General features: G+C 47.2%; 1 protein-coding gene across 4 annotated transcripts in view; it reads right to left on the reverse strand.

Annotated features, from left to right (window-relative positions):
- Positions 1–23,137, reverse strand: part of MCPH1 (microcephalin 1) — a 435,753-nt gene extending 412,616 nt beyond the window's left edge. For 3 of the 4 annotated variants that reach the window (XR_013221834.1, XM_077290054.1, XM_077290055.1), the window contains exons 1-5: positions 22,892–23,137; positions 16,049–16,140; positions 5,517–5,635; positions 5,195–5,282; positions 4,328–4,442 (exon numbers count right to left, since the gene is read on the reverse strand). Coding sequence is in view for 3 of the 4 variants with exons in the window: in XM_077290054.1 (XP_077146169.1) it covers positions 4,328–4,442; positions 5,195–5,282; positions 5,517–5,635; positions 16,049–16,140; positions 22,892–22,934 (457 nt within the window). In the remaining variant the exon portion in view is untranslated. The remainder of the gene's footprint in view (positions 1–4,327; positions 4,443–5,194; positions 5,283–5,516; positions 5,636–16,048; positions 16,141–22,891) is intronic. The other variant, XM_077290052.1, reaches the window with a different exon arrangement.
- Positions 23,138–23,874: the final 737 nt, after the last annotated feature.

Genomic DNA, 23,874 nt, shown 5'->3' on the forward strand with positions numbered 1-23,874 from the left:
TTTTTTCAGGTGACAGGTTCCCTTTAAGGACATGTAGATTCCAAATATTCTTATTTTATTTCTTCATTATAAAGAGGGTGGATTTGAATTGCATCATCAATCATGCTATTTAAAAGTTGGTCAGTGATGGATAGCAGCATTTAAATGGTTAAAGTGAAGCAATAGGAGCAAGCAAGTGTATTACAGCCGTCTTCTCCCAACTAATGGCGCAGACTCAGCTCCCACGGCGTTCCATATACTGGCACCTGACGTAATATTATGTCAAACATTGATAAGGGACAACCCCTTAAACTAAATGTTAGGCCCCGATAAAATAATAAAACCTATACTCATATGGGCTTTGGTTAGTGGTGCCTCTTGCTTAATGGTGTTGCAGCCTCGATGGCTTTTCAGAAAAAGTGTGGATATGACAGACCAGGTGGCACTTAGGGTAAGTTCACACTAAGCGTTTTTTTCATTCAGTTCAATGGGTGAAAAACACTGCAACATTACGTAGAAAAAAACGCCGAAAGAAGTGACATGTTCCACTGTGCAAAAAACGATGCAAAGCACAAAATCCCGATGATCAAAAAAAAGCCGTTCACATGAATTTCTGAAATCTTAAACTTTGCTGGTACTGTAAAACGCAGCTCAAAATGTGCATAAAAAAGCGCTGCAAAAACCGCCTTAGATTGCCCACAGGTGGATTTCCTTTCACTAAGAATGTGGCTTATGAAGGTAACTGCTTGCACCAGAAAATTTTTAGGGACTTCATAGAAAAAGGAGTGAATACATATGCTAAAGCCTGTGCCCTCTGCTAAAGAGAAATTAATATTCACTGCGCTGGCAGTGAATATTCATTTCTCTTATAGCACGCACAGTTACAGCCACAGCCACCGGCTTCCAGCACACATCCAACTTCGCTTCCCTGCGTGCCCTCACCGCATCTAGTTCTGGTGCCAGCAGCTCTTCTGGCCGAGCGATCACGTGTCCCCCACTCATTAAGGTAATAAATATTCACCTCTCTCCCTTCCATAGGCATGGAGTGAATATTCATTACCTTAATGAGCGAGGACATGTGATCGCTCGGCTGGAAGAGCTGCTGGCGCAGGAAAAAGATGAAGCGAGGGTGCGCAGAGAAGGTAAGTTGGATGTGTTTTTTTATAGGAACCATGCATACAAGGACAGGGATGGGGAGCCATGCATACAAGGATAGGAAATAAAGAGCCATGCATACAGGGACCCATGCATACAAGGACAGGGATGGGAAGCCATGCATACAAGGACATGGATGGGGAGCCATGCATGCAAGGATAGGGGATAAGGAGCCATGCATACAAGGACAGGGGGGCCACGCATACATGGACTGGGATGGGGAGCCACGCATACAAGGACATGGATGAGGAGCCATGCATACAAGCACAGAGATGGGGAGCCATGGATACAAGGACAGGGATGGGGAGCCATGGATACAAGGACAGGGATGGGGAGCCATGCATACAAGGACAGGGATAAGAGGACAATGCATACTCTGCTTATATTCGAGTCAATAAGTTCTCCCAGTTTTTCGTGGCAAAATCAGGTGCCTCGGGTCAACTTATACACGAGTATATACAGTATTTGATCCCATAAATTTAAATTATGTCTATAATTTTCTCACTTTACCAACTTAACCTATTTTGTGCTGATGCATCAGACACAAATTTGATTACTAAACTATTTAAACAGTTTTCAATGTAACAAAATATGTAAATTGCCAAGAGGGAGGGGGTGAATACTTTTGCAAGCCACATAGCCTCCATATATACAGTGTGAGGCCCACATAGCCTCCATATATACAGTGTGAGCCCAACATAGCCTCCTATATACATACAAATATCTCATACACATGGATAAAAACAACACATACTTGCCTCACTCCTGTCCCTCCAATGCTCTGATCCTCCCCCGGTGCAGCGAGTCTCATCAGCAGCGTAATTAAATGACGTCAGTGTCTGCTGTCTCACACAACGAATTTTGGAAGATGGAGCCGATGGCCCCGTCCACCACCAATGTATTCACCGCTGTCTGCATCCTGAGGATGCAGGCAGCAGCGACAGATGGTCGGTGAACGGGGAAGGGAATGGTACTGCCCATGGACCACAGTTTCAGTACTTCAGAGCTGTTTTGGTTCGTGGGACAAACTTGGAACAGCCAGAGGGCCAGATGTGGTCAGCGGACCACAGCTTGCCCAGGTCTGTCCTACTACAATTCCTCTGGTACCCATTTAACAACATGTGCAGCTCTGTGTTGGAAATAAAATTCACCAGGGCAGATAGTGTGACGCCCAGTCACAAACCACAAGTAAACATCACGTCATATGTGTTTCAGGCTACAAGCCATATATAAAAAAAAAAAAAAAAAAAAAGGTGGCACTTTGCTGTAAAATACGGGGTTTTGCAATGCTGCACACATTTAGTGGCTATACCCTTAGGTCAACTCTGAGTTATACTGACAAGCAAAAGGGTAACAATGTTTTGAACTTTTGACTTTAAGGCTCCATATCTCACCATCCACTACTGCTTCGAAGGCGAGTTATGCAGATTCTGGTCATGTCACAGCATGGTTACTGCTTTGCCTTTTAAAATCTAAATTTACATTTTTATTATTCTGTCAGTATATTGTAAATCCAACTTTGGCTTTCAACACTGCCTGAATCCTTCTGAGCATGCTCTTGATCAGATTCAAACGTGTCTCTTCTACACGTTCCCAAAGTTGGTGCATACTGGTCGACTCACGTGGGTATGTATACAGTTTTTCTTCAACTCTACCCTTAAGTGTTCGATTGGTTTGAGGTGTTGGGGCAATCCAGCACCTCTACTTCATGTTTACTGAACCATTTGTTTGCCAATCTCGATGTATGCTTCGGGTTGTTGTCCTATTGGAACTCTATGTCATCCTTTTCATACCCATCCTACTCAAGTGTACAAAGTAACTCTTCTTGTAGGATACTCAAGAATAGCTTAACACAGAGACCACCATCAATTCTGGTCTAGTATCCAACGCCTTTGGCTGTGAAACAAACCCATATTATCAGTCTTTCTCCACCGAACTTGACATTTCCTTAAATTTTTCGATTCGTTAGCCCACTCGAAAGCACCCGTTTTATCACTCTAAATCACCTGTTTCCAATTTCTAATGTCAACTACTCGTACTTTTTTGCAAACTGGAGCGGATGCTTCTTATGACGACATTTAAGTCGAAGGTCCTTCATCTTTTTTCTGGCCACCATTCCAGACTTGTGTAACATGCATCACACGGTGGTTGCATGGATGTCTGTGATCACACTATTCCAAAGCATACGAGCCACCTCCACTGCTGTGTTTGTGACACCAGAACGGATAGACCTTGTGTTGAGCCGACTTGTTGACTCCGATATTTTGCCTGGATGTCCACCTGTTGGCTTTTGAATGTACAGAGTTCATTTCGTATTCTTCCGACTGTCATGGCACTCACATGATGCAGGTTGGCAACTTCGTTGGCTAACAGACCGCCATCGATGAGCTGAATGATTCGGTTTTTCTTTTCTTGGGAAAACTTCTTCGAATTGAGGAGCAACCATGAACCAGTGACCTTTCGCTTGGGAATTAACCTAATAACATACTGAGCTATTAAAGGAATGTAAGAACAGGCTGTATTTTTTAATATACAGGAAGAAAAATATTTTTCAACCACCAGGAGCAAAACAGTGACAACGCAGTGATATGACAAGAATCTACACAATTAATCACATGCTAAATAGTTACAAGTAAAATTTATGTATGAGATAGCCAAGATGATGGTAGTCTCATGTTCGAAGCAGGAGTTGATGATGAGATATGGAGCCTGAAAGTCAAAAGTTCAAAACATTGTTACCCTTTTACTCGTCAGTGTACACCAAAATATTGCAACTTTTGGTGCTTTCATGCCAGTCTCTCCCAGTTCCGCCAAAATGGAGCTGGGGCATGACGCCGCAGTTAATTTAGTTCATGAAAAGTTGTAGCGTCCCCTACACCAGAAATCTCACTTTAGTCCCATTCGCTTCATATTCATGCACAGGCATGCACCTCTTGAATCAGGAGTGTCTGACTGCAGCATGACCCCTCATAAATTGGGCACTGAGTATGTATTATGTACTTATGATAAACAGAGAACAGCGACTTAAGACAAGAATTTAACTGAAGAACCAGGTTTTATGTTGCCAGTCCTTCCAATGATCAACTCCATTGAAACCATGAAATAGCATTTGTCAAAGCAATACAACATAGAGGTGGATAAAATGCAAAGCCTAGTAGGCAACTGGTCAATTATACTTTGAGCAGCAACTCACCAACAGATGCTTTTTGTACATCAAGGTCCTTGCACATTTTATCAAATTTTCGTGCAAGCCATTTGCAATTTTCTGGTGTTCTTTCAACAAAATCCTTGGGTTGCATACATTTTCTCTGTAGGAGTAGAAACATATTTTTTGCAATTTTTTCCAAGACAGCAGAAATCCATAATTCACAATATTCATCAAGCTCAAATGTAAGTAAGAGGCCAATATAATTTCTGGCATTTAATTCAATGGAAAGAGTGAATCCCGATGAACATTTATAACAGACATAGTTTATCCCAAACACAGTTTACAAATATAGTGCACCAACTGAAAACCGGATTGCCGAGGAACAAATAGCCTATAAGGCCACAAGTATTATGACACTAAACTATTAGACCTATAGGAGCTTAAAGGGGACCCTGTCACTTACCATGAAAATGTATTTTTTTTCCTGCTTTGCCCGATATAAATCCCTCTCTGCTCCTGAATGTCTTTTTTTCCCCTGATCCACTCTGCTTTTGAGATATGCCCCCCCTTCTCTGTATGTAAACCTAATATTTTTAGCTGAGTGGGTGTGGTTCTCAACTCCTCTGTGGGAGGCTTCTTGAGGGCCACGCCCAGTTGTCTAACAAGACTATATTTCTATACATGAACAATAGGACCGTCTCTCAAGAAAATAGAAACAAATATAATGCCAAACACAGCAGCATTTACACCAGAAAAAAAGGATCTATTTATTTTTTACAGCAAATGTCAGGTCCTCTTAAAAACACCTCCCATATAGTTAGGTGCGGTGTTCTGAGACGTCAGCCTTCGTGTACTGATGGTTACATAGTTAAAGTACAAATTAGATGTATATTAAAATGTAGTTTCACCTACTTTTTTCTTCATAATTTGAGGTAAGTCATCATTTGTATTTATAGCTGGATACCCAGATTCTTCTACATGCACAGAAGTCTCCCGACATCTGTAAAAGATTTAGGCAAGACATGTACTGGACGCAAAATTGTCATGCAACCCAACTGGATGATCCAGTATCCATTTACTAAGCACGGCAGCCCATTGCTGTAAGGATCCTAGTGTTCAGGTTGCTTTTGTATTACCTGAATGCTTCACTCCTTGCTTTAAAGATATAGAAATCAGTTACAAAAAAATACAGATATTTTTTGTAACATTTCTTGTCCTTAGGAGCAATACTTACTTGTCCACCCAAAGGACAGACACCAGTTGGACTTTATTCTTCACTGCCTTCTCCCATGTACTTTGACTGCCATCTTTATAAATGACGTGAGTAACTTGCTTATTGAATGTCTTTGAGACCTACAGATGCAAATCACCAAGATGATTCAGTAGAAACGTCACCCTTTACAATAAGTATACAGCGCAAACATAAAAGTTACACAAAACTGGGTCAGAGGATACATAAATCAGAGGCTCTGCCCCATAAGCATATATTATAAGATAGACGCAGTAAGAAAACATTATCATTATACAGGCTTTATGCATTTAAATCGTCTGTAGACCATCTGTGAATCCATACACGCTGTCCGAGAAGAGCGAAGTGGCAAAGCTCTTAAACAGCTCCATCAACAACAACAAAAAACAATGGGTTTCAGCAAAATGGCGTCAGAGAATTGTCTAATACAAACAATTCCAAGAGATGTGCAATGGTGGAAAAAAACGCAAATTCTTTTATCACTTTTTTTTTCAGGGTCATATATACGGCATTATTTCTGTGGTAAAAATGACATGGCAACATGATTCACCACTTCAGTACAATCACAGAGATAGCAAATTTGTATTTTTTTTGCTATTTAAGTGGATTACAAAAAAAACGTGACCTGTAACTTTTTCATTTTGCTTTCTATGGAGCTGTGTGAGGCCTGAGGCTTTGCTTTCTTTAGGTGAATGGTAGATATTATCGGTACACACTATGGATTCTATCTATCAAAGCTTTTACTCCAGAAAGTTTAGATAAGTTGTAAATGTTTGGTGCAACCCGAGATAGCCATACTATTTTTCAATTTTTGGTGTTCTCACAGCATTTTCACCAAGCTCCAACAAAGTGGCTGTGCTGGGACATTCTGCTAGATGCAGAATGAGTGACTTGGGTCGGCCACATTCTCTTTATTTTAACAGCCGTGTTGAGGACATGATTTTGTGGCACTTACTATTATACAGGTATGACAGGTTCTCTTCCTTCTCGTTAGTGCAGCTTTCCTCACACACTGCACAGCTCTCCAGTCCATACAATGGCTAATGAAGGAGCATGTGACCAGATCAGTTTATCAGCCGTGTCCAATTGAAAACCTCACATGAGAAAATTGCTTTTCTATTGGAGGAGACTGATAAACTGATCTGGTCACGTGCTCCTCCATCAGCAGCCACTGTATGGACTGGAGAGCTGTGCAGTGTGTGAGGAAAGCTGCACTAACGAGACGGAAGAGAACCTGTCATACCTGTATAATAGTAAGTGCCACAAAATCATGTCCTCAACACAGCTGTTAAAATAAAGAGAATGTGGCCGACCCAAGTCACTCTGCAGCCAGCAAAAGACAATGTAATACTGAGGCAATAGTAGGAAAATGATGCAACATTTATTATAAAATGCAATTGCAAAACTTATTTCTTCCCCAATTGCATGCATTTAAGAAAAAAAAGTCCCCAAAAGGTAGATATCCCCTTTAATGTATCAGGCGCATCTGACTACAGCATGGCCCCTCACCAAGACTGGCATGAAACACGCTGGTCTTGATTGCATCATTTCTGGGTGGTGTGGTGGCAAAAAAAAAAGGAGATTTTTGTGTACTCACCGTAAAATCTCTCTTAGCCTCTAATTGGGGGACACAGGACCATGGGACCATGGGTGTTATGCTGCTGTCCACTAGGAGGCGACACTATGCATAATCTGAAAAAGATTAACTGTGGCTCCTCCTGTGCAGTATACACCCCTGGACGGCATCAGCCTTCTCCAGTTTTGTGCAAAAGCAGTAGGAGGAACGTAACATGAATAACATAATTATGCCTGTAAGAAGGCAACTATGTAACATGAATAACATAATTATGCCTGTAAGAAGGCAACTATGTACGAGCTCAAGAAAACAATATGAGAACTCAACAGTTACAACGGCCCGAAAAGGGCAACAGGGTGGGAGCTGTGTCCCCCAATTAGAGGCTAAGAGAAAGAGATTTTACGGTGAGTACACAAAAATCTCCTTTACTCTGTCGCCTCATTGGGGGACACAGGACCATGGGACGTCCTAAAGCAGTCCCTGGGTGGGAAGCAATGGACGAATATTGTGCAGACAGGCCCCTGTTATGATCCTAGTGGCAAGGATCGCAAGTAGGACTAGCTAAGTAACTAAACCGACTACAAACTCTGGGGAAGTGGTAACTGAATTGACCGCAACCTGATCCTATCCGCAAACAACTATAGGCAGCCGTGGAACGTACCTGAAAATCCTAGACGTCTCTTCACGGCCTGAGAAACTGACTATTCCTAGAGGGAACGAAAGTCCTCACTTGCCTCAGTGAAATGACCCCAAAGATATAGAATAGCCCCCCACAAATATTAACGGTGAGTCAAGGGGAAAGCACAAACGCAGAGATGAAATTAGATTAAGCAAATGAGGCCCGCTAACACTAGAAAGCAGAAAATAGGAAGGGAACTGTGCGGTCAATTAAAAACCCTATTCAAAAATATCCACGCAGAGATCGCTCGAGCCCCCGCACCAACTAACGGTGCGGGGAAAGCAACTCTGTACCCCAGAGCAAACCAGCAGAAGAAATCACATATTAGCAAGCTGGACTAAACTCATCATACACAGAAATCATATTGCAGACTGATGAGCAAAAAATAAATAAACAGAACTTAGCTTCTCCTGAAGAGACTGAAACCGAAGATAATCAGGAGTAATCAGAATAGCACTGAGTACATTGCCAGCCGGCAACAAGTGGAAGTGGAACAGAGCTAAATAGGAAACTCCCAAGTGCATAACGAGGCAGCTGATCAGCCACAGACCCGCAGGATAACAAACAAAGCCACCAGGGGGAGCCCAAAACAAAAGTCACACAATACCATCTGTGACCACAAGAGGGAGCCTGAAAACAGAGTTCACAACAGGCCCCTACACTTAGGGCACCGCCGCCTGCAGGACACATCTACCCAGGCTCGCGTCCGCTGAGGACTGGGTATGAACCCTGCAGTGTTTAGTAAACGTGTGTAAGCTAGTCCAAGTGGCCGCCTTACACACTTGTTGTGCCGAATGGCCCAGGAGGCCCCTACCGCCCGTGTAGAGTGTGCCTTAATACCGGCTGGAAGAGGAGAATTCTTAAGGCGGTAGGCCTCTTGTATGGTGGATTTGATCCACCTGGCAAGGGTAGCTTTGGAAGCTGGCAGACCCTTGTGGCCGCCTTCCGGAAGGAGGAAAAGAGAATCAGACCTCCGGAAGGACGCAGTCCTAGACACGTATATACGCAATGCTCTGACAAGGTCAAGCGTATGCAGAGCCTTCTCCACTCTATGAACCGGAACCGGACAAAGGGATGGAAGTGAAATTTCCTCATTGAGGTGGAAGTCGGACACAACCTTCGGAAGGAAGGATGGGACCGTACGAAGAACTACCTTGTCCTGGTGAAAAGCCAGGAAGGGCCGTCTGCAGGAGAGTGCTGTCAGTTCAGACACCCTGCGTAGCGAGGTGATTGCCACCAGGAAAACCACCTTCTGGGAAAGAAGGCAGAGCGGGACCTCCTTAAGGGGTTCGAAGGGTGGTTCCTGCAATGCTGTCAGGACCAGGTTGAGGTCCCACGTTTCTAGTGGTCGTCTGTAGGGGGGAACCAATCGGGAAACCCCCTGAAGGAAAGTCCTTACTTGCGGCTTGGTAGCAATGCGTCTTTGAAAAAGCACTGAGAGGGCTGACACCTGGCTCTTAAGCGAGCCCAATGACAGCCTGGCCTCCAGACCCGATTGGAGAAAACCAAGTACTTTGGGTAGGGAATAAGGGAGTGGGATCTGGCCACGAGATTCGCACCAGGTAAAGAAAGCTTTCCAGGTACGGTAATAAATCTTGGCAGAGGCTGGTTTCCGTGCTCTGATCATGGTTCCAATGACGTCCGTCGAGAGCCCTGCCTGGGTTAGAATCCAGGTCTCAAGGGCCACGCCGTCAAATTGAGAGCCCCTGAGTTCTGGTGGTAGAACGGGCCTTGTGATAGAAGATCGTGGCGGTCGGGGAGACACCAGGGGGCGTCTGCTGTGAGTTGTACGATGTCGGCGTACCATGTGCGTCTGGCCCAGTCCGGTGCAATTAGGATGGTTGGAACTCCCTCTTGTTTGATCTTCCTCACCACTCTGGATATCAGGGGGAGAGGTGGAAAAATATACAGAAGCTGGAACTGGGTCCAGTCCTGAACCAGAGCGTCTGCTCCGAGCGACCGCGGATCGTGTGTTCTGGCCATGAAGTTGGAGACCTTGGCATTGAAGTGGGATGCCATTAGGTCCACATCCGGGGTCCCCCATCGGAGACAGATCTGGTGAAAAAATTTCGGGATGGAGAGACCACTCTCCCGAGTCTATTCCTTGTTGGCTGAGGAAGTCTGCTTCCCAGTTGTCCACACCCGGAATGTGGACCGCCGAAAGAACCGACCCTGTGTCCTCCGCCCAGCGGAGGATATGTGACACTTCTCGCATCGCCTGGGTACTGCAGGTCCCCCCTTGGTGATTCACATATGCCACAGCCGTGGCATTGTCCGACTGTATTCTGATGTGAGAGGCTGCCAGTAAGTGATGGAAGGCCCTCAATGCCAGAAGGATGGCACGAATTTCCAGGATGTTGATGGGCATGGTCGCTTCTACTGGGGACCACTTGCCCTGTGGTGTAGGTGCACCGCACCCCAACCCGTCAGGCTCGCGTCGGTGGTCAGAACCTTCCATTGACCTGTGAGAAAGGATTTCCCCTTTGCTAGCGAGGTTGGCTTGAGCCACCAGTGCAGGGACCTCCTGGTTGACGACGTTAGCTGGAACTCCCTGTCGAGAGAAAAGGGATTCCTGTCCCAGGACTTGAGAATGGCTAGTTGGAGAGGTCTGAGGTGAAACTGGGCAAATGGGACAGCTTCTATTGCTGCTGCCATCTTGCCGAGGACTCTCATGGCAAACCGGAGAGATCGAGGGGGTTTGCGGAGGAGGGTGCGAACTGCTAGTCGGAGAGCCAGTGCCTTGTCCTTGGGAAGGAGCACTAGACCCCTGGAGGTGTTGAATAACATTCCCAGGAAGGTCAGGGACTGACTCGGGGTTGGTGATGACTTTTGTAGGTTGATTAACCAGCCCATGCGACTGAGAGTATCGGTTGTGATTGAGACGCTGAGCTCGCAGTCCTTGAAGGTGGGAGCCTTGATGAGTAGATCGTCCAGGTATGGAACGACTACTATGCCTCAGGCGTGCAGGACGTCCATGGTGGCTGCCATGACCTTGGTGAACACTCTGGGAGCCGTGGCGAGTCCGAAAGGGAGAGCCACGAATTGCTAGTGGTCCTGGCCTATTGCGAACCTGAGAAACCTCTGATGGGCAGGTGCAATGGGTATATGCAGGTATACGTCTTGTATGTCTATGGAGGCGAGATATTCTCCCTTCTCCATGAACGCAATGATGGACCGAAGGGACTCCATGCGGAAATAACGGACCCGTAAATATTTGTTGAGCTGTTTTAGGTCTAGTATGGGCCGTACGCTACCTCCTTTCTTGGGAACTACGAACAGATTGGAGTAGAACCCTCGGAAGCGGTCGGTCGTGGGTACCGGTACTATGACTCCTGCTTGAAAAAGCGAGGAGACCGCTTGGTGGTAGGCACGAGCCTTGGCTGGCGGTTTTGGGGGGACAGAGAGGAAGAATCGGTCCGGTGGGTTGGAGGTGAAGTCTATTTTGTATCCGGAAGACACTAGTTCCATGACCCACCTGTCTTCTGTAATAGGCAGCCAGACTTGATGAAAGAGCAAAAGTCGGCCGCCTACTGGTGTGGTGTCTTCCGGAGTCCGTGAGTCATGATGAGGAGAAAGTCTGAGATTTTCCTCCTCTGGGATTAGGCTGGCCTGCTTTTGACTGCCAGGTCTTGTCCGACCTTTGCGTCGATCGTGAGTTGTCCCTGCGTGGGGAACGGTTACGATTTTGTGCTGGACGCGAGACGGACCAGCCGGAGGAATTCCGAAAGGATCGGAATCGAGTTTGGTTACGCTTCTTGTAAGTGCGTTTAGGTTTCAGTTGGCGTTATAATAGATGAATGTGATTATAATCTGCGCTGCTGTAACAAGTAATGAATCCAGATATAGTTGTAAGGTGTTCGGGTGGTTTATTCAACGCGTTTCGAAGCTCATGGCTTCTTCTTCAGGAAGTTTCCACACAGAGTGGACTCTGTGTGGAAACTTCCTGAAGAAGAAGCCATGAGCTTCGAAACGCGTTGAATAAACCACCCGAACACCTTACAACTATATCTGGATTCATTACTTGTTACAGCAGCGCAGATTATAACCACATTCATCTATTATAACGTCTCTAAGAGGTCGCAGCGCCGACCTGTGGATCTGCAGCAGCTGACAAATTACACGCCTTTTCTTTGCACCATCAGGTGAGCAGTTCTCTTATAAATCTTTAAGAGCAGTCCTGAGGATAAGACCCTATTTGCGCTTTTTTGTCTCCTATTTCTTCTATACTAGGTTTCAGTTGGGGAAGAGAAGTACTCTTACCCCCGGTGGCGTTGGATATCATAGTGTCCAACTGTTCACCGAAAAGTCTCCCAGAGGTAGGGGAGGTGCGTGAGGGACTTCTTTGAGGCTGCGTCCGCTTTCCATTCCCGCAGCCAGAGGATGAACCGAATCGTGATGGCGTTTGATGCTATCCCCGCTACTCCCCTTGCTGAATCCAGAGCTGCATGGAGCATGTAGTCTGCTACAACTGCTATTCGAACCGCTTGGTCCGACAGCTCAGGAGCGGATGCTTGGAGAGCTTGTAAATTCTTTGCCCAGGCCAGAATGGCCTTGGCAGCCCAAACTGAGGCGAACGCGGGAGCCAGGGATGCCCCTGCTGCCTCGAAAATTGAACGAGCCATGCGATCTACCTGCCGGTCTGCTGCGTCCCTGAGGGTTGAGCTATCTGGAAGTGAAAGGAGGGTCTGTGCTGCTAGCCTAGAGACTGGGGGGTCCACTTCAGGTGGATCTGTCCATTCCTTGGTGTCCTTCTGTGGGAAGGGGTACCTCGCCTCCAGATATTTGCGATTAGCGAATTTTTTCTCAGGCTGTGAGAGCTGCTTTTTAAGGATCGCCTTAAACTCTGGGCGGTTAGAGAAAACCTTAGGCGGCTTCAGAGGTCCTTCAAAGGAAATCTTATGTTCTAGGGCCTCTGGTGGCAGATCAGAAATGTCCAGCACCCGATGGATGGATGAAATTATGTCCTCAACTAGCGCTGTATTGCTAGGAGGGATTGGGATCAGGGACCCCTCCGTTTCTCTGTCTGAGTCAGAGTCGCAGATGCCTTCCGAGGCGTCCCCTGCTGAGTGGGCCGGGGAGGAGGCCTTCTCTGGTCGGGGATTGCGGAGATCTGCATTGTCTGTCCCCGGAATGGGACGGTCTAGATGACCTGGAGCTACGGTGTCTATCCCTAGAGGGGGATGACCGTGTGCTATGGGATGACGCAGATGGACTTGATCTACGGGTCCGCTTGCGTCCTGACTTAGACGTGGATGTGCCAGGGTCATCTTGTTCCTGAGTCAAGCTCTCCCTTTGCTGGGTAACGGTCATAGCCGGGGCATGACCCTGCGGAGCTTGAAGCAATGTGGAGGTTAGGTTATCTATAGACTGCGTCATAGATTGCGATATCTGAGTAGCCCATTCCGGCGTGGCATTGGCAGGGGCTTCTTGGGGCTCCGACACATTAGTTTGTATACAGTTCTGACAATGCGGGTACGTGCTACTACTGGGGAGAGCGGTCCCGCAGGCTGTGCAGAATGCATAATAGCAGTTCTGCCTCGTTCTCTTGGACCTTGAGCCTGGCATAGTGCACAGAGTGCAGAAGTGCTGCCAGCAGAGGACCTTACAGGGGTAGAGAAACCTATAGGGGAGCCTTATAGGTAATATGGATTCACAGCTGAGTAAAAAACCCAGCTGTGATCTTACCCCACCAGTGTGCCCCTAGGTCCAGCGCCGAAGATCCACAGTCCTGTGCCCCCCGGAGACTGGCTGCCTGGTCCTGGTCCTGCAGACCGGGAGATGCAGGGTTAATCTGCAGCCGAAAATGGCTGCTGAGACAGAGAGGAAAGGAGGAGAATGGGGCGGAGAGCTGGAAAAAGGCGGCAAGGCTGTGTAAAAACACACCCTTTCTGTCTCGATCCACCCACTTTATGACACTGTAGAGTGTCATATTTGTCATCCGGGGGGCGGGGAGGAGGCGGCAGCTTCAGCTGGGCCAAAGCCGGGGCCTAAATTAGATGCCTGAGGCCCAGAAGGGCTCCAGGCTGGCGCGAAAGTCCGGGAGGGGGTCGGATCTGAACCGGACCCCTCCGGATTTAAAGGCAGGATGGCGGTGGGGCTATAAGCGGAAGGGGGAGCCCGGTAGGGGTCTCCCTGAGGCAGTATAGAGCTGGTGCTGCCGCAGAGACAGGGGCGCAGGGAGCCCTGTGTCTGTATTGTGCCATGCCTGCCTGCACTCCCCCCGGCCCCAACAGGAGCCCGCAGCTGGGCTGGGGTCCCTGGATGCAGGCGCAGTGTGCTGGCCCATTGCTGGGAGCTGTAGAATGCTGCCTGTACAGGCCCTACCTGAGGTGTCTCAACCTAATACCCCCCGGAGGGGGGATAGGGAGGGTGCTGTTGTCACCTTCAGGGGCCTTTATCCTCGCCTCGACCTCAACCCAGAAACCAAAAGGAATTGGGGAAGGAGGGGGGTCTCGACTTCGAACCAGCACCCGAGGGACTGGGGAAGGAGCAACATGGGGAATAGCCATCTCTACTTCAACTGGGCACCCCATAATAGGGGGCCGAGGAAGGAGCCATGCCGGGAGTCTCACAGGAGACCCTCTTTTCTTCATCTGTAATCCCGTCGGAAAAAACGGAGTAAAAATCTTTTAGGTGTGCCTCCTATGCGACACTAAGCAAAAACTGGAGAAGGCTGATGCCGTCCAGGGGTGTATACTGCACAGGAGGAGCCACAGTTAATCTTTTTCAGATTATGCATAGTGTCGCCTCCTAGTGGACAGCAGCATAACACCCATGGTCCCATGGTCCTGTGTCCCCCAATGAGGCGACAGAGTAATAAAAAATAAAAATAATTTTCTTAAAGGGAACCTGTCAGCAGGATTGTGCACAGTAGCCTACAGACAGTGTCAGGTTGGTACCGTTATATTGAATAAAATGATACCTTGGTTGATGAAATCCATATTTTGGTTGTTCTTTAATCTTTATTTTCAGTTTCGTGTTAACGAGATTCTCGTGCCCTAAGGCAGGGTTGGTGTATGCGGTGCTCGGATTATATATTCATAATGCAGACTGATGACAGGTCACTGCTCCCTCACTGACCTGCCCCCTCGTTTGCATAATAAATACCTAACGTACTGAAGAGAAAGGGACAAAAAACGCTTCATCAGGCAGGTGGCAGCCGTGGCACCTGCCTGCAGCACAATCGCATGGCTAGTGTGCCAATAATACATTTTCTTGATGTTATCCAGCTAGGGGGAAAAAAAACTATTTGAAAATGGTGCCGGCTGCACAGTTATAGGTGTCTAGCTGTGATCCGATAGCTGCTACTGCGCAGGCGCCGACATCTTACTGGAGAAAGAAAAAAAAAATCCTCCTCCAAGATGGTGCCGCCCGCGCAGTAGCAGCTATCTTGGAGGAGGATTTTTTTTCTTCTCCAGTGAGATGGCGGCGCCTGCGCAGTGGCAGTCCTCAGATAACAGCTATAGACACTGATGGCAGCTACTGCGCAGGCTCCATTTTCACATTCCCCCCCCCCCCCCCCAGCTGGATAACATCAAGAAAATGTATTATTGGCACACTAACCATGCGACTGTGCTGCAGAGCAGGGGCCACGACTGCCACCTGCCTGATGAAGCGTTTTTTTGTCTCTTTCTCTTCAGTATGTGCTGGTATTCATTATGCAAACGAGGGGGCAGGTCAGTGAGGGATCAGAGAACTGTCAGCAGTCTGCATTATGAATATATAATCAGAGCACCATATACACCGACCCCGCCTAAGGGCATGAGAATCTTATTAACTACAAACTGAAAATAAAGATTAAAGAACAACCACAAGATGGATTTAATCACCCAAGGTATAATTTTAATCAGTATAACGGCGCCGACCTGACACTGTGTGTAGGTTACTATGCACAATCCTGCTGACAGGCTCCCTTTAATGAAATTTTCTGTGCAGGATGAAAATTTTAGGACTTAAGGAGGCAGCAATACCAAAACATGCTTATTTTAATTACGGTTAATTACGGTGAATTGTATAAAAAGGGGAGAGGGTTGATTCGTACTTTTATGTTTTATTCTCCTGTATAGTCCCCCCAGAGGACTTGAACCTGCAATCAGTCCATCACTTGTACTATATTCTGCATTTCTTCAATATATAGTTCATATCACTGTCTTCTATGATGCCCAGCAAAAGCCTGGTCTAACCAGGAGCACCATTATAGTAGTCACAGGGCTACTAACTGCCACCACCCACTGATTAAAAGAAGAAACATCAGCATCTTACCTTCGCCCCCAAGTTAAGAAGTTGCTGTGAAAACATTTTGGAGTAATTTTCTGTGCGGTTGGATGACCACACATCTATAAATGCGATGACTCCTAAAAAAGGACAAATGATTGTAGATGTCAGAAGAATGAAATGGCTTCTGTTGTGGATTCTATTATGCAGGTATTCCTCTCCTCATCCTATCAGCTGTGATCTGAGGGGCAGATGTCCCCAGTGACGATCACAAGAACATGGTAATTTAATAGTCACTCACTGAGAATTCTGGAGACCTCCCTAATGAACATGATATGTACTTAGGACTTTTTTAAAAAAAAACTATTCATATGAGGACAAGTATAAAAATTACAAGGAGAAACTCTTGTTGCCATTGGCAACCAATAATAGAGCAAATTCCATTTTGTATTTCGCTCTTAAACAGAACCTTCCAGGTCAGATAACGCTATTAGGAGCAAAAGAAACTACTCAGAGTAATAGAAAATAAATATAACAAGATTAATTATCTAATCCATCATTTTTCATTAAAGAAGTTGTCCACTACTATAACTTTTTTTTTTCCATAAATCTTGCTATTATGTGCCACTGAAAACATCTACTGTGTTTATTTTAGCAATATTACCTTTTATCATGCTGTAGCAGCACATCTTTAGTGCTGGATCCAGCTCTCATGGGGTTAATCAACAACTTCCTTTCTCCTGAGTTATTGTGCTCTAATACTACAAGTTCCATGATGCATTGCACTCGCCTGTAACTCTGCACCTGGCACACCCACTCCAAAACACACCCCAACCCCTCCCTCCTCTATCTTCAAAAAGATTTGTGATGTCATTTCTGTCCAACCTCCCCTTTTACATTCGTCCAACCCACACTCCATTACAGATAGATAGATAGATAGATAGATAGATAGATAGATAGATAGATAGATAGATAGATAGATAGATAGATAGATAGATAGATAGATAGATAGATAGATAGATACCCACACTCCATTACACACGGATGGATGGATGGATGACAAATAGATAGATAAATATATAGATATATCTGTATGTATTCATCTATGTCTATTTCTATATATATGTCCATATCCATGTTTCTAAACCCCTTCACCCCTGGAGCTTTTTTCGTTTATCGCTCCCCTTCTTTCCAGAGCCATAATTTTTCCATCAATATGGCCATGTGGGGGCTTATTTTTTGCGGGACAAGTTCTACTTTTGAACGACACCATTGGATTTAGCATGTCGTGTAACAGAAAATGTGAAAAAAATTCAAAGTGCAATGAAATTGCAAATAAAGTGCAATCCCACACTTGTTTTTTGCTTGGCTTTTTTGCTAGGTTCACTAAGGCTGTGTGCACACGTTGCGGATTTGATTGCAGATCCGCAGGGTTTTTTGCTGCACAGAATTGCATCAAATCCACAGTGTAGTGCTCAACCAATGTAAGTCTATGGGTGCCGCAGACTTGTTGTGCACATGCTGCGGAAAAGGCCGCACCGAAACGCAGCTTTTTTTTCTCGCAGCATGTCACTTCTTTTGTGCGGAACTGCAGCGTTTCTGCACCTTTAGATTTTCATTGAGTCGGGCACATCCGCAGCAAAACCGCAGATGTAAAAAAGATCTGCAGTTTTGCTGCGGATGTGGGTCCGAGAAACGCTGCAGTTCGGGAGGAGGGAAGTGTTGGGCGGAAAGTGGGCGGTGACGGCGTGCGTGTGGGTGGGTGCGGGGCGTGCGTGTGGGTGGGTGCGGGGCTGTTCGGGTGGGTGCGGGGCTGTTCGGGTGGGTGCGGGGCTGTTCGGGTGGGTGCGGGGCTGTTCGGGTGGGTGCGGGGGGTCTTTTGGGGGGTGTGTGCAGGCATCATCCGATAGGACTACAAGTACACAGCATCCAATCTGCAGCTAATTCGGATGTAATCCTGACAGTGGACACACACCCTACGCTATCCATACATCTATCAATAGATATATCTATCCAGATATATCTATAGATAGATATAGGAATAGATAGATGTATGCATCTATAGATCTATCTATATATAGATCTGTCTATCCATTTCATCTATCATCTATCTGTCTATCCGTGTGTGTAATGGAGTGTGGGTTGGACAAATATAAAAGAGGAGGTTGGACAATAATGACATCACAAATCTTTTTTTTTTTGTTCAATAATACATTTTTTTTAGCTTTCCAAAACGCATAAAAACCGCGCAAAAAATGCACCAAAAGCGAATTAAAAAATGCATCAAAACCGCGCAAAAACTGCATCAAAAACCAAACCAAAAACGGCATCAAAACCGCACTAGGTTTTGATGCAGTTTTTGGTGATTTTGATGCTGTTTTTGGTGCGGTTTTTGCGTGGTTTTGATGCAGTTTTTGGAAATAAATAAACGGAAAATGTGCATGATTTGAATGGAAACATGCATGAAAAAATGGATTCGGAGGCCGGATTCATCATTTCACATCTCAGTTTCATACGGTTTTTGCCGGATCCGTCACTGTGCGTTTTTTTTGCCGGACAGAAAAAACGTTCCTCTGTATGTGTTTTCCGTCCGGCGGAAACAGCTTTTTTTGACTGATCCGGCAAAAAACGGATGAAACGTGTGGTCATCAGGCGCAATCCGGCGCTAATACAACTCTATGAGAAAAAAACGGCTCCGGCGGAAAAAAATGGATCCGTTTTTTACAAAACTCGCCGGATTGTGCCTGACGGCAAAAACCTGATGTGTGAAAGCAGCCAGATATATGGATAGATACATCTATGTATCTATAGATATATCTATCTATAAATATATCTATAGATAGATATATCCATAGATATATAATAGAAAGGCCGATGTTTGTTGAATTTAATTTAAAAAAATGGAAAAAAACGGAGTGGGCTCCAGCGCAATTTTCTGCGCCAGAGGGGGAAAGCCGACGGCCAATATTTGTAGCCTGCTATGAATATCAGCCCGCAGCTGTCTGCGTAGCCTTTACTGTCTATTAAAATAGGGGGACCCCCAAAAAAATGACGTGGGGTCCCCCTATATTTTATAGCCAGAAAGGCTACGCAGACAGCTGCGGGCTGATATTCATAGCCTAGGGAGGGGCCATGGATATTGGTCCCCCCCGGCTACAAATACCAGTCCGCAGCTGCCCCAGAAATGGCGCATCTGTAAGCACTTCCAAATCCAGCACTTAGCCCCTCTCGGGTTAATAACGGAGAGGCGTCAATAAGACGCCTATCCATTATTAATTCAATACTAATAAAGGGTTAATAAAACACACACACACATTAGGAAAAAAGTATTTTAATATTATTCATTTAACCATACTGACCATACTTCAGCGCCTGCAAAAAACGTAAAATAATAAACCGTATACTACCTGTCCGTCGTAGTCCAATTAATAACGAGTGTCCCACGACGATCTCCCCTATAGAACAGTGACATCGGGTGATGTCACTGCTCTATAGGACCCTCAGTGACACACTGACAGGAGACAATGGCTCCTGCAGTGCATCACTGAGAGGTTACCTTAGGACAAAGTCTCACTTTATGGCAATTGCTGCCTGGGAAAATTTCTCAAACAGCAATGGCATAAAGTGAGACTAGGGACTATTTTCTCACAGGGGCGTAGGAATACATTGTGAGGCATACATAGTGGAAGGATACCTTCCATCATTGTATTCCTGAAGCCCCTGGAGAGCGGTCGCATCAGCTGATGCTCCTGCTCTCCACGGGAGATCGTCGAGGGACACTCGTTTTAATTGGATTTCTGCGGATCAGGGAGTATAGTGTTTGTTTATTATTTTAATATTTTTTACAGATGACACTGGCTTCGGGGATCAAAGTGACAAGTGATGGTGAGTATGTACTCTATGTTATATGTACTGTATGTCTGTATGTATGTTGTATGTATGTACGTACTGTATGTGGCATGTTGCATGTCACATGTTGCATGTCGTCGCATGTCATTGCATGTTGCATGCTGCATGTTGCCGCATGTCACATGTTGTCGCATGCTGCATGTCATATGTTGCATGTCGTCGCATGGTGCATGTCATCACATGGTGCATGTCGCCAAATGGTGCATGTTGCATGTCGTCGAATGGTGCATGTCGTCGCATGGTGCATGTCGTCACATGGTGCATGTCGTCACATGGTGCATGCTGCATGTCGTCGCATGTTGCATGTCGTCGCATGTTGCATGTCGTCGCATGGTGCATGTCGTCGCATGGTGCATGTCGTCGCATGGTGCATGTCGTCGCATGGTGCATGTCGTCGCATGGTGCATGTCGTCGCATGGTGCATGTCGTCGCATGGTGCATGTCGCCGCATGGTGCATGTCGTCGCATGGACTGTGCCCGTCGCTGCCTGTCATGGCTGCCGCGACCAATCAGCGATGGGCACAGTCCAATTAGTCCCTCCCTACTCCCCTGCAGTCAGTGCCGGCCGGCCGCTCCATACTCCCCGCAGTCACGGCTCACACAGGGTTAATGCCAGTGGTAACGGACCGCGTTATGCCGCGGGTAACTCACTCCGTTACCGCCGCTATTAACCCTGTGTGACCAAGTTTTTACTATTGACGCTGCCTATGCAGCGTCAATAGTAAAAGGATCTAATGTTAAAAATGTTTAAAAAAAATAAAAAAATCATTATATACTCACCTTTCGCTGCCTTTCCCGTTCCTCGCCACCCTCCGGTAACCGCTCTGTGCAAGCGGCAGGTTCCGGTACCAATTATCGTATGGCAGAAGGACCTGCCATGACGTCACGGTCATGTGACCGTGACGTCATCACAGGCCCTGCGCGAGCAGGACCTGCCATGACGTCACGATCATGTGACCGCGACGTCATCACAGGCCCTGTGCGAGCAGGACCTGTCATGACGTCACTGTCATGTGACCGCGACGTCATCACACCCTGGGACCGGAAGCTGCCGCGGCAATATACTACGTGGCTCTGTGCTGTATACTACGTCACTGGGCAATATACTACATAGCTGGGCAATATACTACATGGCTGGGCAATATACTACGTCACTGGGCCACGTCACTAGGCAATATACTACGTCACTGGGCAATATACTACGTGGCTCTGTGCTGTATACTACGTCACTGGGCAATATACTACGTGGCTGAGCTATACACTATGTGGCTGAGCAATATACCACGTGGGCTCTGCAATATACTACGTGGACATGCATATTCTAGAATTCTAGATAAAACTATCATTACAATATCAGTAGGGTGTCCCAGGGTCAGCCATTGATGAGTGGGGGCGCCATATCCGCTGACAAGTAGGGTGCCAACCCCCACAGTCAGGCAGGGCTTATATCAGCAGGAGACAGAGGTAGTGAGGTTTACTTTTAAGCACGAGCACCTTTTTGTTTTGCACTTATTGTCTTTGTCCGTGTATCTCACCCTGCCACAAATAGGCCTATATGTATGTTATGTATGTATATGTATGATATGTGTGTTATGTATGTATATATATATACATACACACTAATTGCTCCTCAATCCCGCCTATCATTTCCGGTTAAGTATAAATGCTGGCGCATATGAGACACGTATGTCAGGGCGTACAATAGGAGTCATAGGGTCAGCCGACGGTGAGTGGGGGCACCAATCTCGTATCTGTGTTTAGGGTGCCAACCGCCGCTGTAGCCGCGCTGGTACATATGTATGACTGACAGCTGGCTGTGCATCACTGCTGGAGCGTGCGTACAACCGTCACTCTCAGTACTGTGACTGTAGCCGCGCTGGTACACATGTATGACTGACAGTCGGCTGTGCATCAGTGCTGGAGCGCGCGTACAACCATCACTCAATGCTGTGACTGTAGCTACGCTGGTACGCCTGTATGACTGACAGCCGGCAGTGCATCAGTGCTGGAGCGTGCGTACAACCATCACTCTCAGTGCGGTGACTGTAGCCGCGCTGGTACGCCTGTATGACTGACAGCCGGCTGTGCATCAGTGCTGGAGCGTGCGTACAACCGTCACTCAATGCTGTGACTGTAGCTACGCTGGTACGCCTGTATGACTGACAGCCGGCTGTACATCAGGGCTGGAGCGGGCGTACAACCGTCACTCAATGCTGTGACTGTAGCCGCGCTGGTACGCCTGTATGACTGACAGCCGGCTGTGCATCAGTGCTGGAGCGTGCGTACAACCATCACTCTCAGTGCGGTGACTGTAGCCGCGCTGGTACGCCTGTATGACTGACAGCCGGCTGTACATCAGTGCTGGAGCGTGTGTACAACCGTCACTCAATGCTGTGACTGTAGCTACGCTGGTACGCCTGTATGACTGACAGCCGGCTGTACATCAGGGCTGGAGCGGGCGTACAACCGTCACTCAATGCTGTGACTGTAGCCGCGCTGGTACGCCTGTATGACTGACAGCCGGCTGTGCATCAGTGCTGGAGCGTGCGTACAACCATCACTCTCAGTGCGGTGACTGTAGCCGCGCTGGTACGCCTGTATGACTGACAGCCGGCTGTACATCAGTGCTGGAGCGTGTGTACAACCGTCACTCAATGCTGTGACTGTAGCTACGCTGGTACGCCTGTATGACTGACAGCCGGCAGCTCCCTGAAGGAATAAAGCTCACTTTCTCCCACAGCCAACCTGCTGCCAGCCTGAAGAGTAACCCAATATCTGCAGGCCAATAGCATTACCCGACAGGTTGCCTTAAAAAATGAGAGCTGTGCTGTGATTGGTTGCAATAGGCAAGGAAATTTTGTCTTAGTTCTCATAGTCTGTCCCTACAGTGTACAGTGCTCCTAGTAGTCATGGCAACGCTGCACGACAGGAGATAAAGCATGCACAGAAACCGTATGTGAGCTGGGAAGCACCGGGCGCTACCTGTAAGGATGCCGCTATCACCGCCGCCCGGGGACAGCTCCATGAGCGCCGCCACAGCCGCCTCCTCGCCCGCCACAGCTTCAAACCTGACTTCCGCTGTATGACGTCATCACTCGGCGCCGCCGCCGCACACAGCGAGGTGAGGGCGGAAGTTGCTAGTTAGAAGTGCTCATGCACGTGGAAGGCAGGATTGGCCATTGCTTCACAGTGTCAGTGCCGCAGGCACGCCGGTCCCGCGCTGACTCCTGTGTGTGGGGGCCATAGCATAGCTTCACTGCTGGTGAATGGTGTGAGTCTGCCAGCACAACTGAGGGCTCTGTGTGCACAAGGAGAACAGTTACCGCCATGTCACCTGCAGGTCGGATAGTATGGGACAGCTTTTATAGTGTAGGTCAGGGCTCCCTAACATGTGGCTCACGGCTGTCAGCTTGGCGCATTAGCTCCAGTTGCAGCAAACAGTTATGAAGAGCACATCTGAAAATGGTGAAGTTTGTGCGTATCCCTGCATGGAAGAACAGATCTGGATGCGCATAGACAGGGCTTGGGGTTTTGAGAGGATTTAAGTATGGTTTGCTGGAGAGCAGATGATAAACCTGGCAGAGGAGGTGCTTGAAGCTGGATGCGACACTGTCTTGGGAGTGCTTTATAAGGCTAGGTTCACATTGCGTTAGCAGCAGCCCGTTCAACACATGCGTTAACGGGCTGCTGTTAACGCAAGTGCCAATTTGTCATCGCGCTAGCGCAGATGGAGCATCTGCTAGCTCTATTTGCGCTAGCAGTGACGGACCCGGAAACGCTACAGCCCACGTCTCAGGGTCCGTCACTCAATGACTGCACATGGCTAGTGCACGCCCATTGTGGGTCCGACATTGCATTCAATGGCGGCGTTAACGGACTACGTGGCTGATGTGAGAAGCCACTTATGTTGTATGGCGCAGAACATCGCTGGGTCCATCCCTGTAGACCCTATATACCCTCTATGG

This window comes from Ranitomeya variabilis, chromosome 2, assembly GCF_051348905.1.
Source record: "Ranitomeya variabilis isolate aRanVar5 chromosome 2, aRanVar5.hap1, whole genome shotgun sequence".
In the NCBI taxonomy this organism is placed as follows: domain Eukaryota; kingdom Metazoa; phylum Chordata; class Amphibia; order Anura; family Dendrobatidae; genus Ranitomeya; species Ranitomeya variabilis.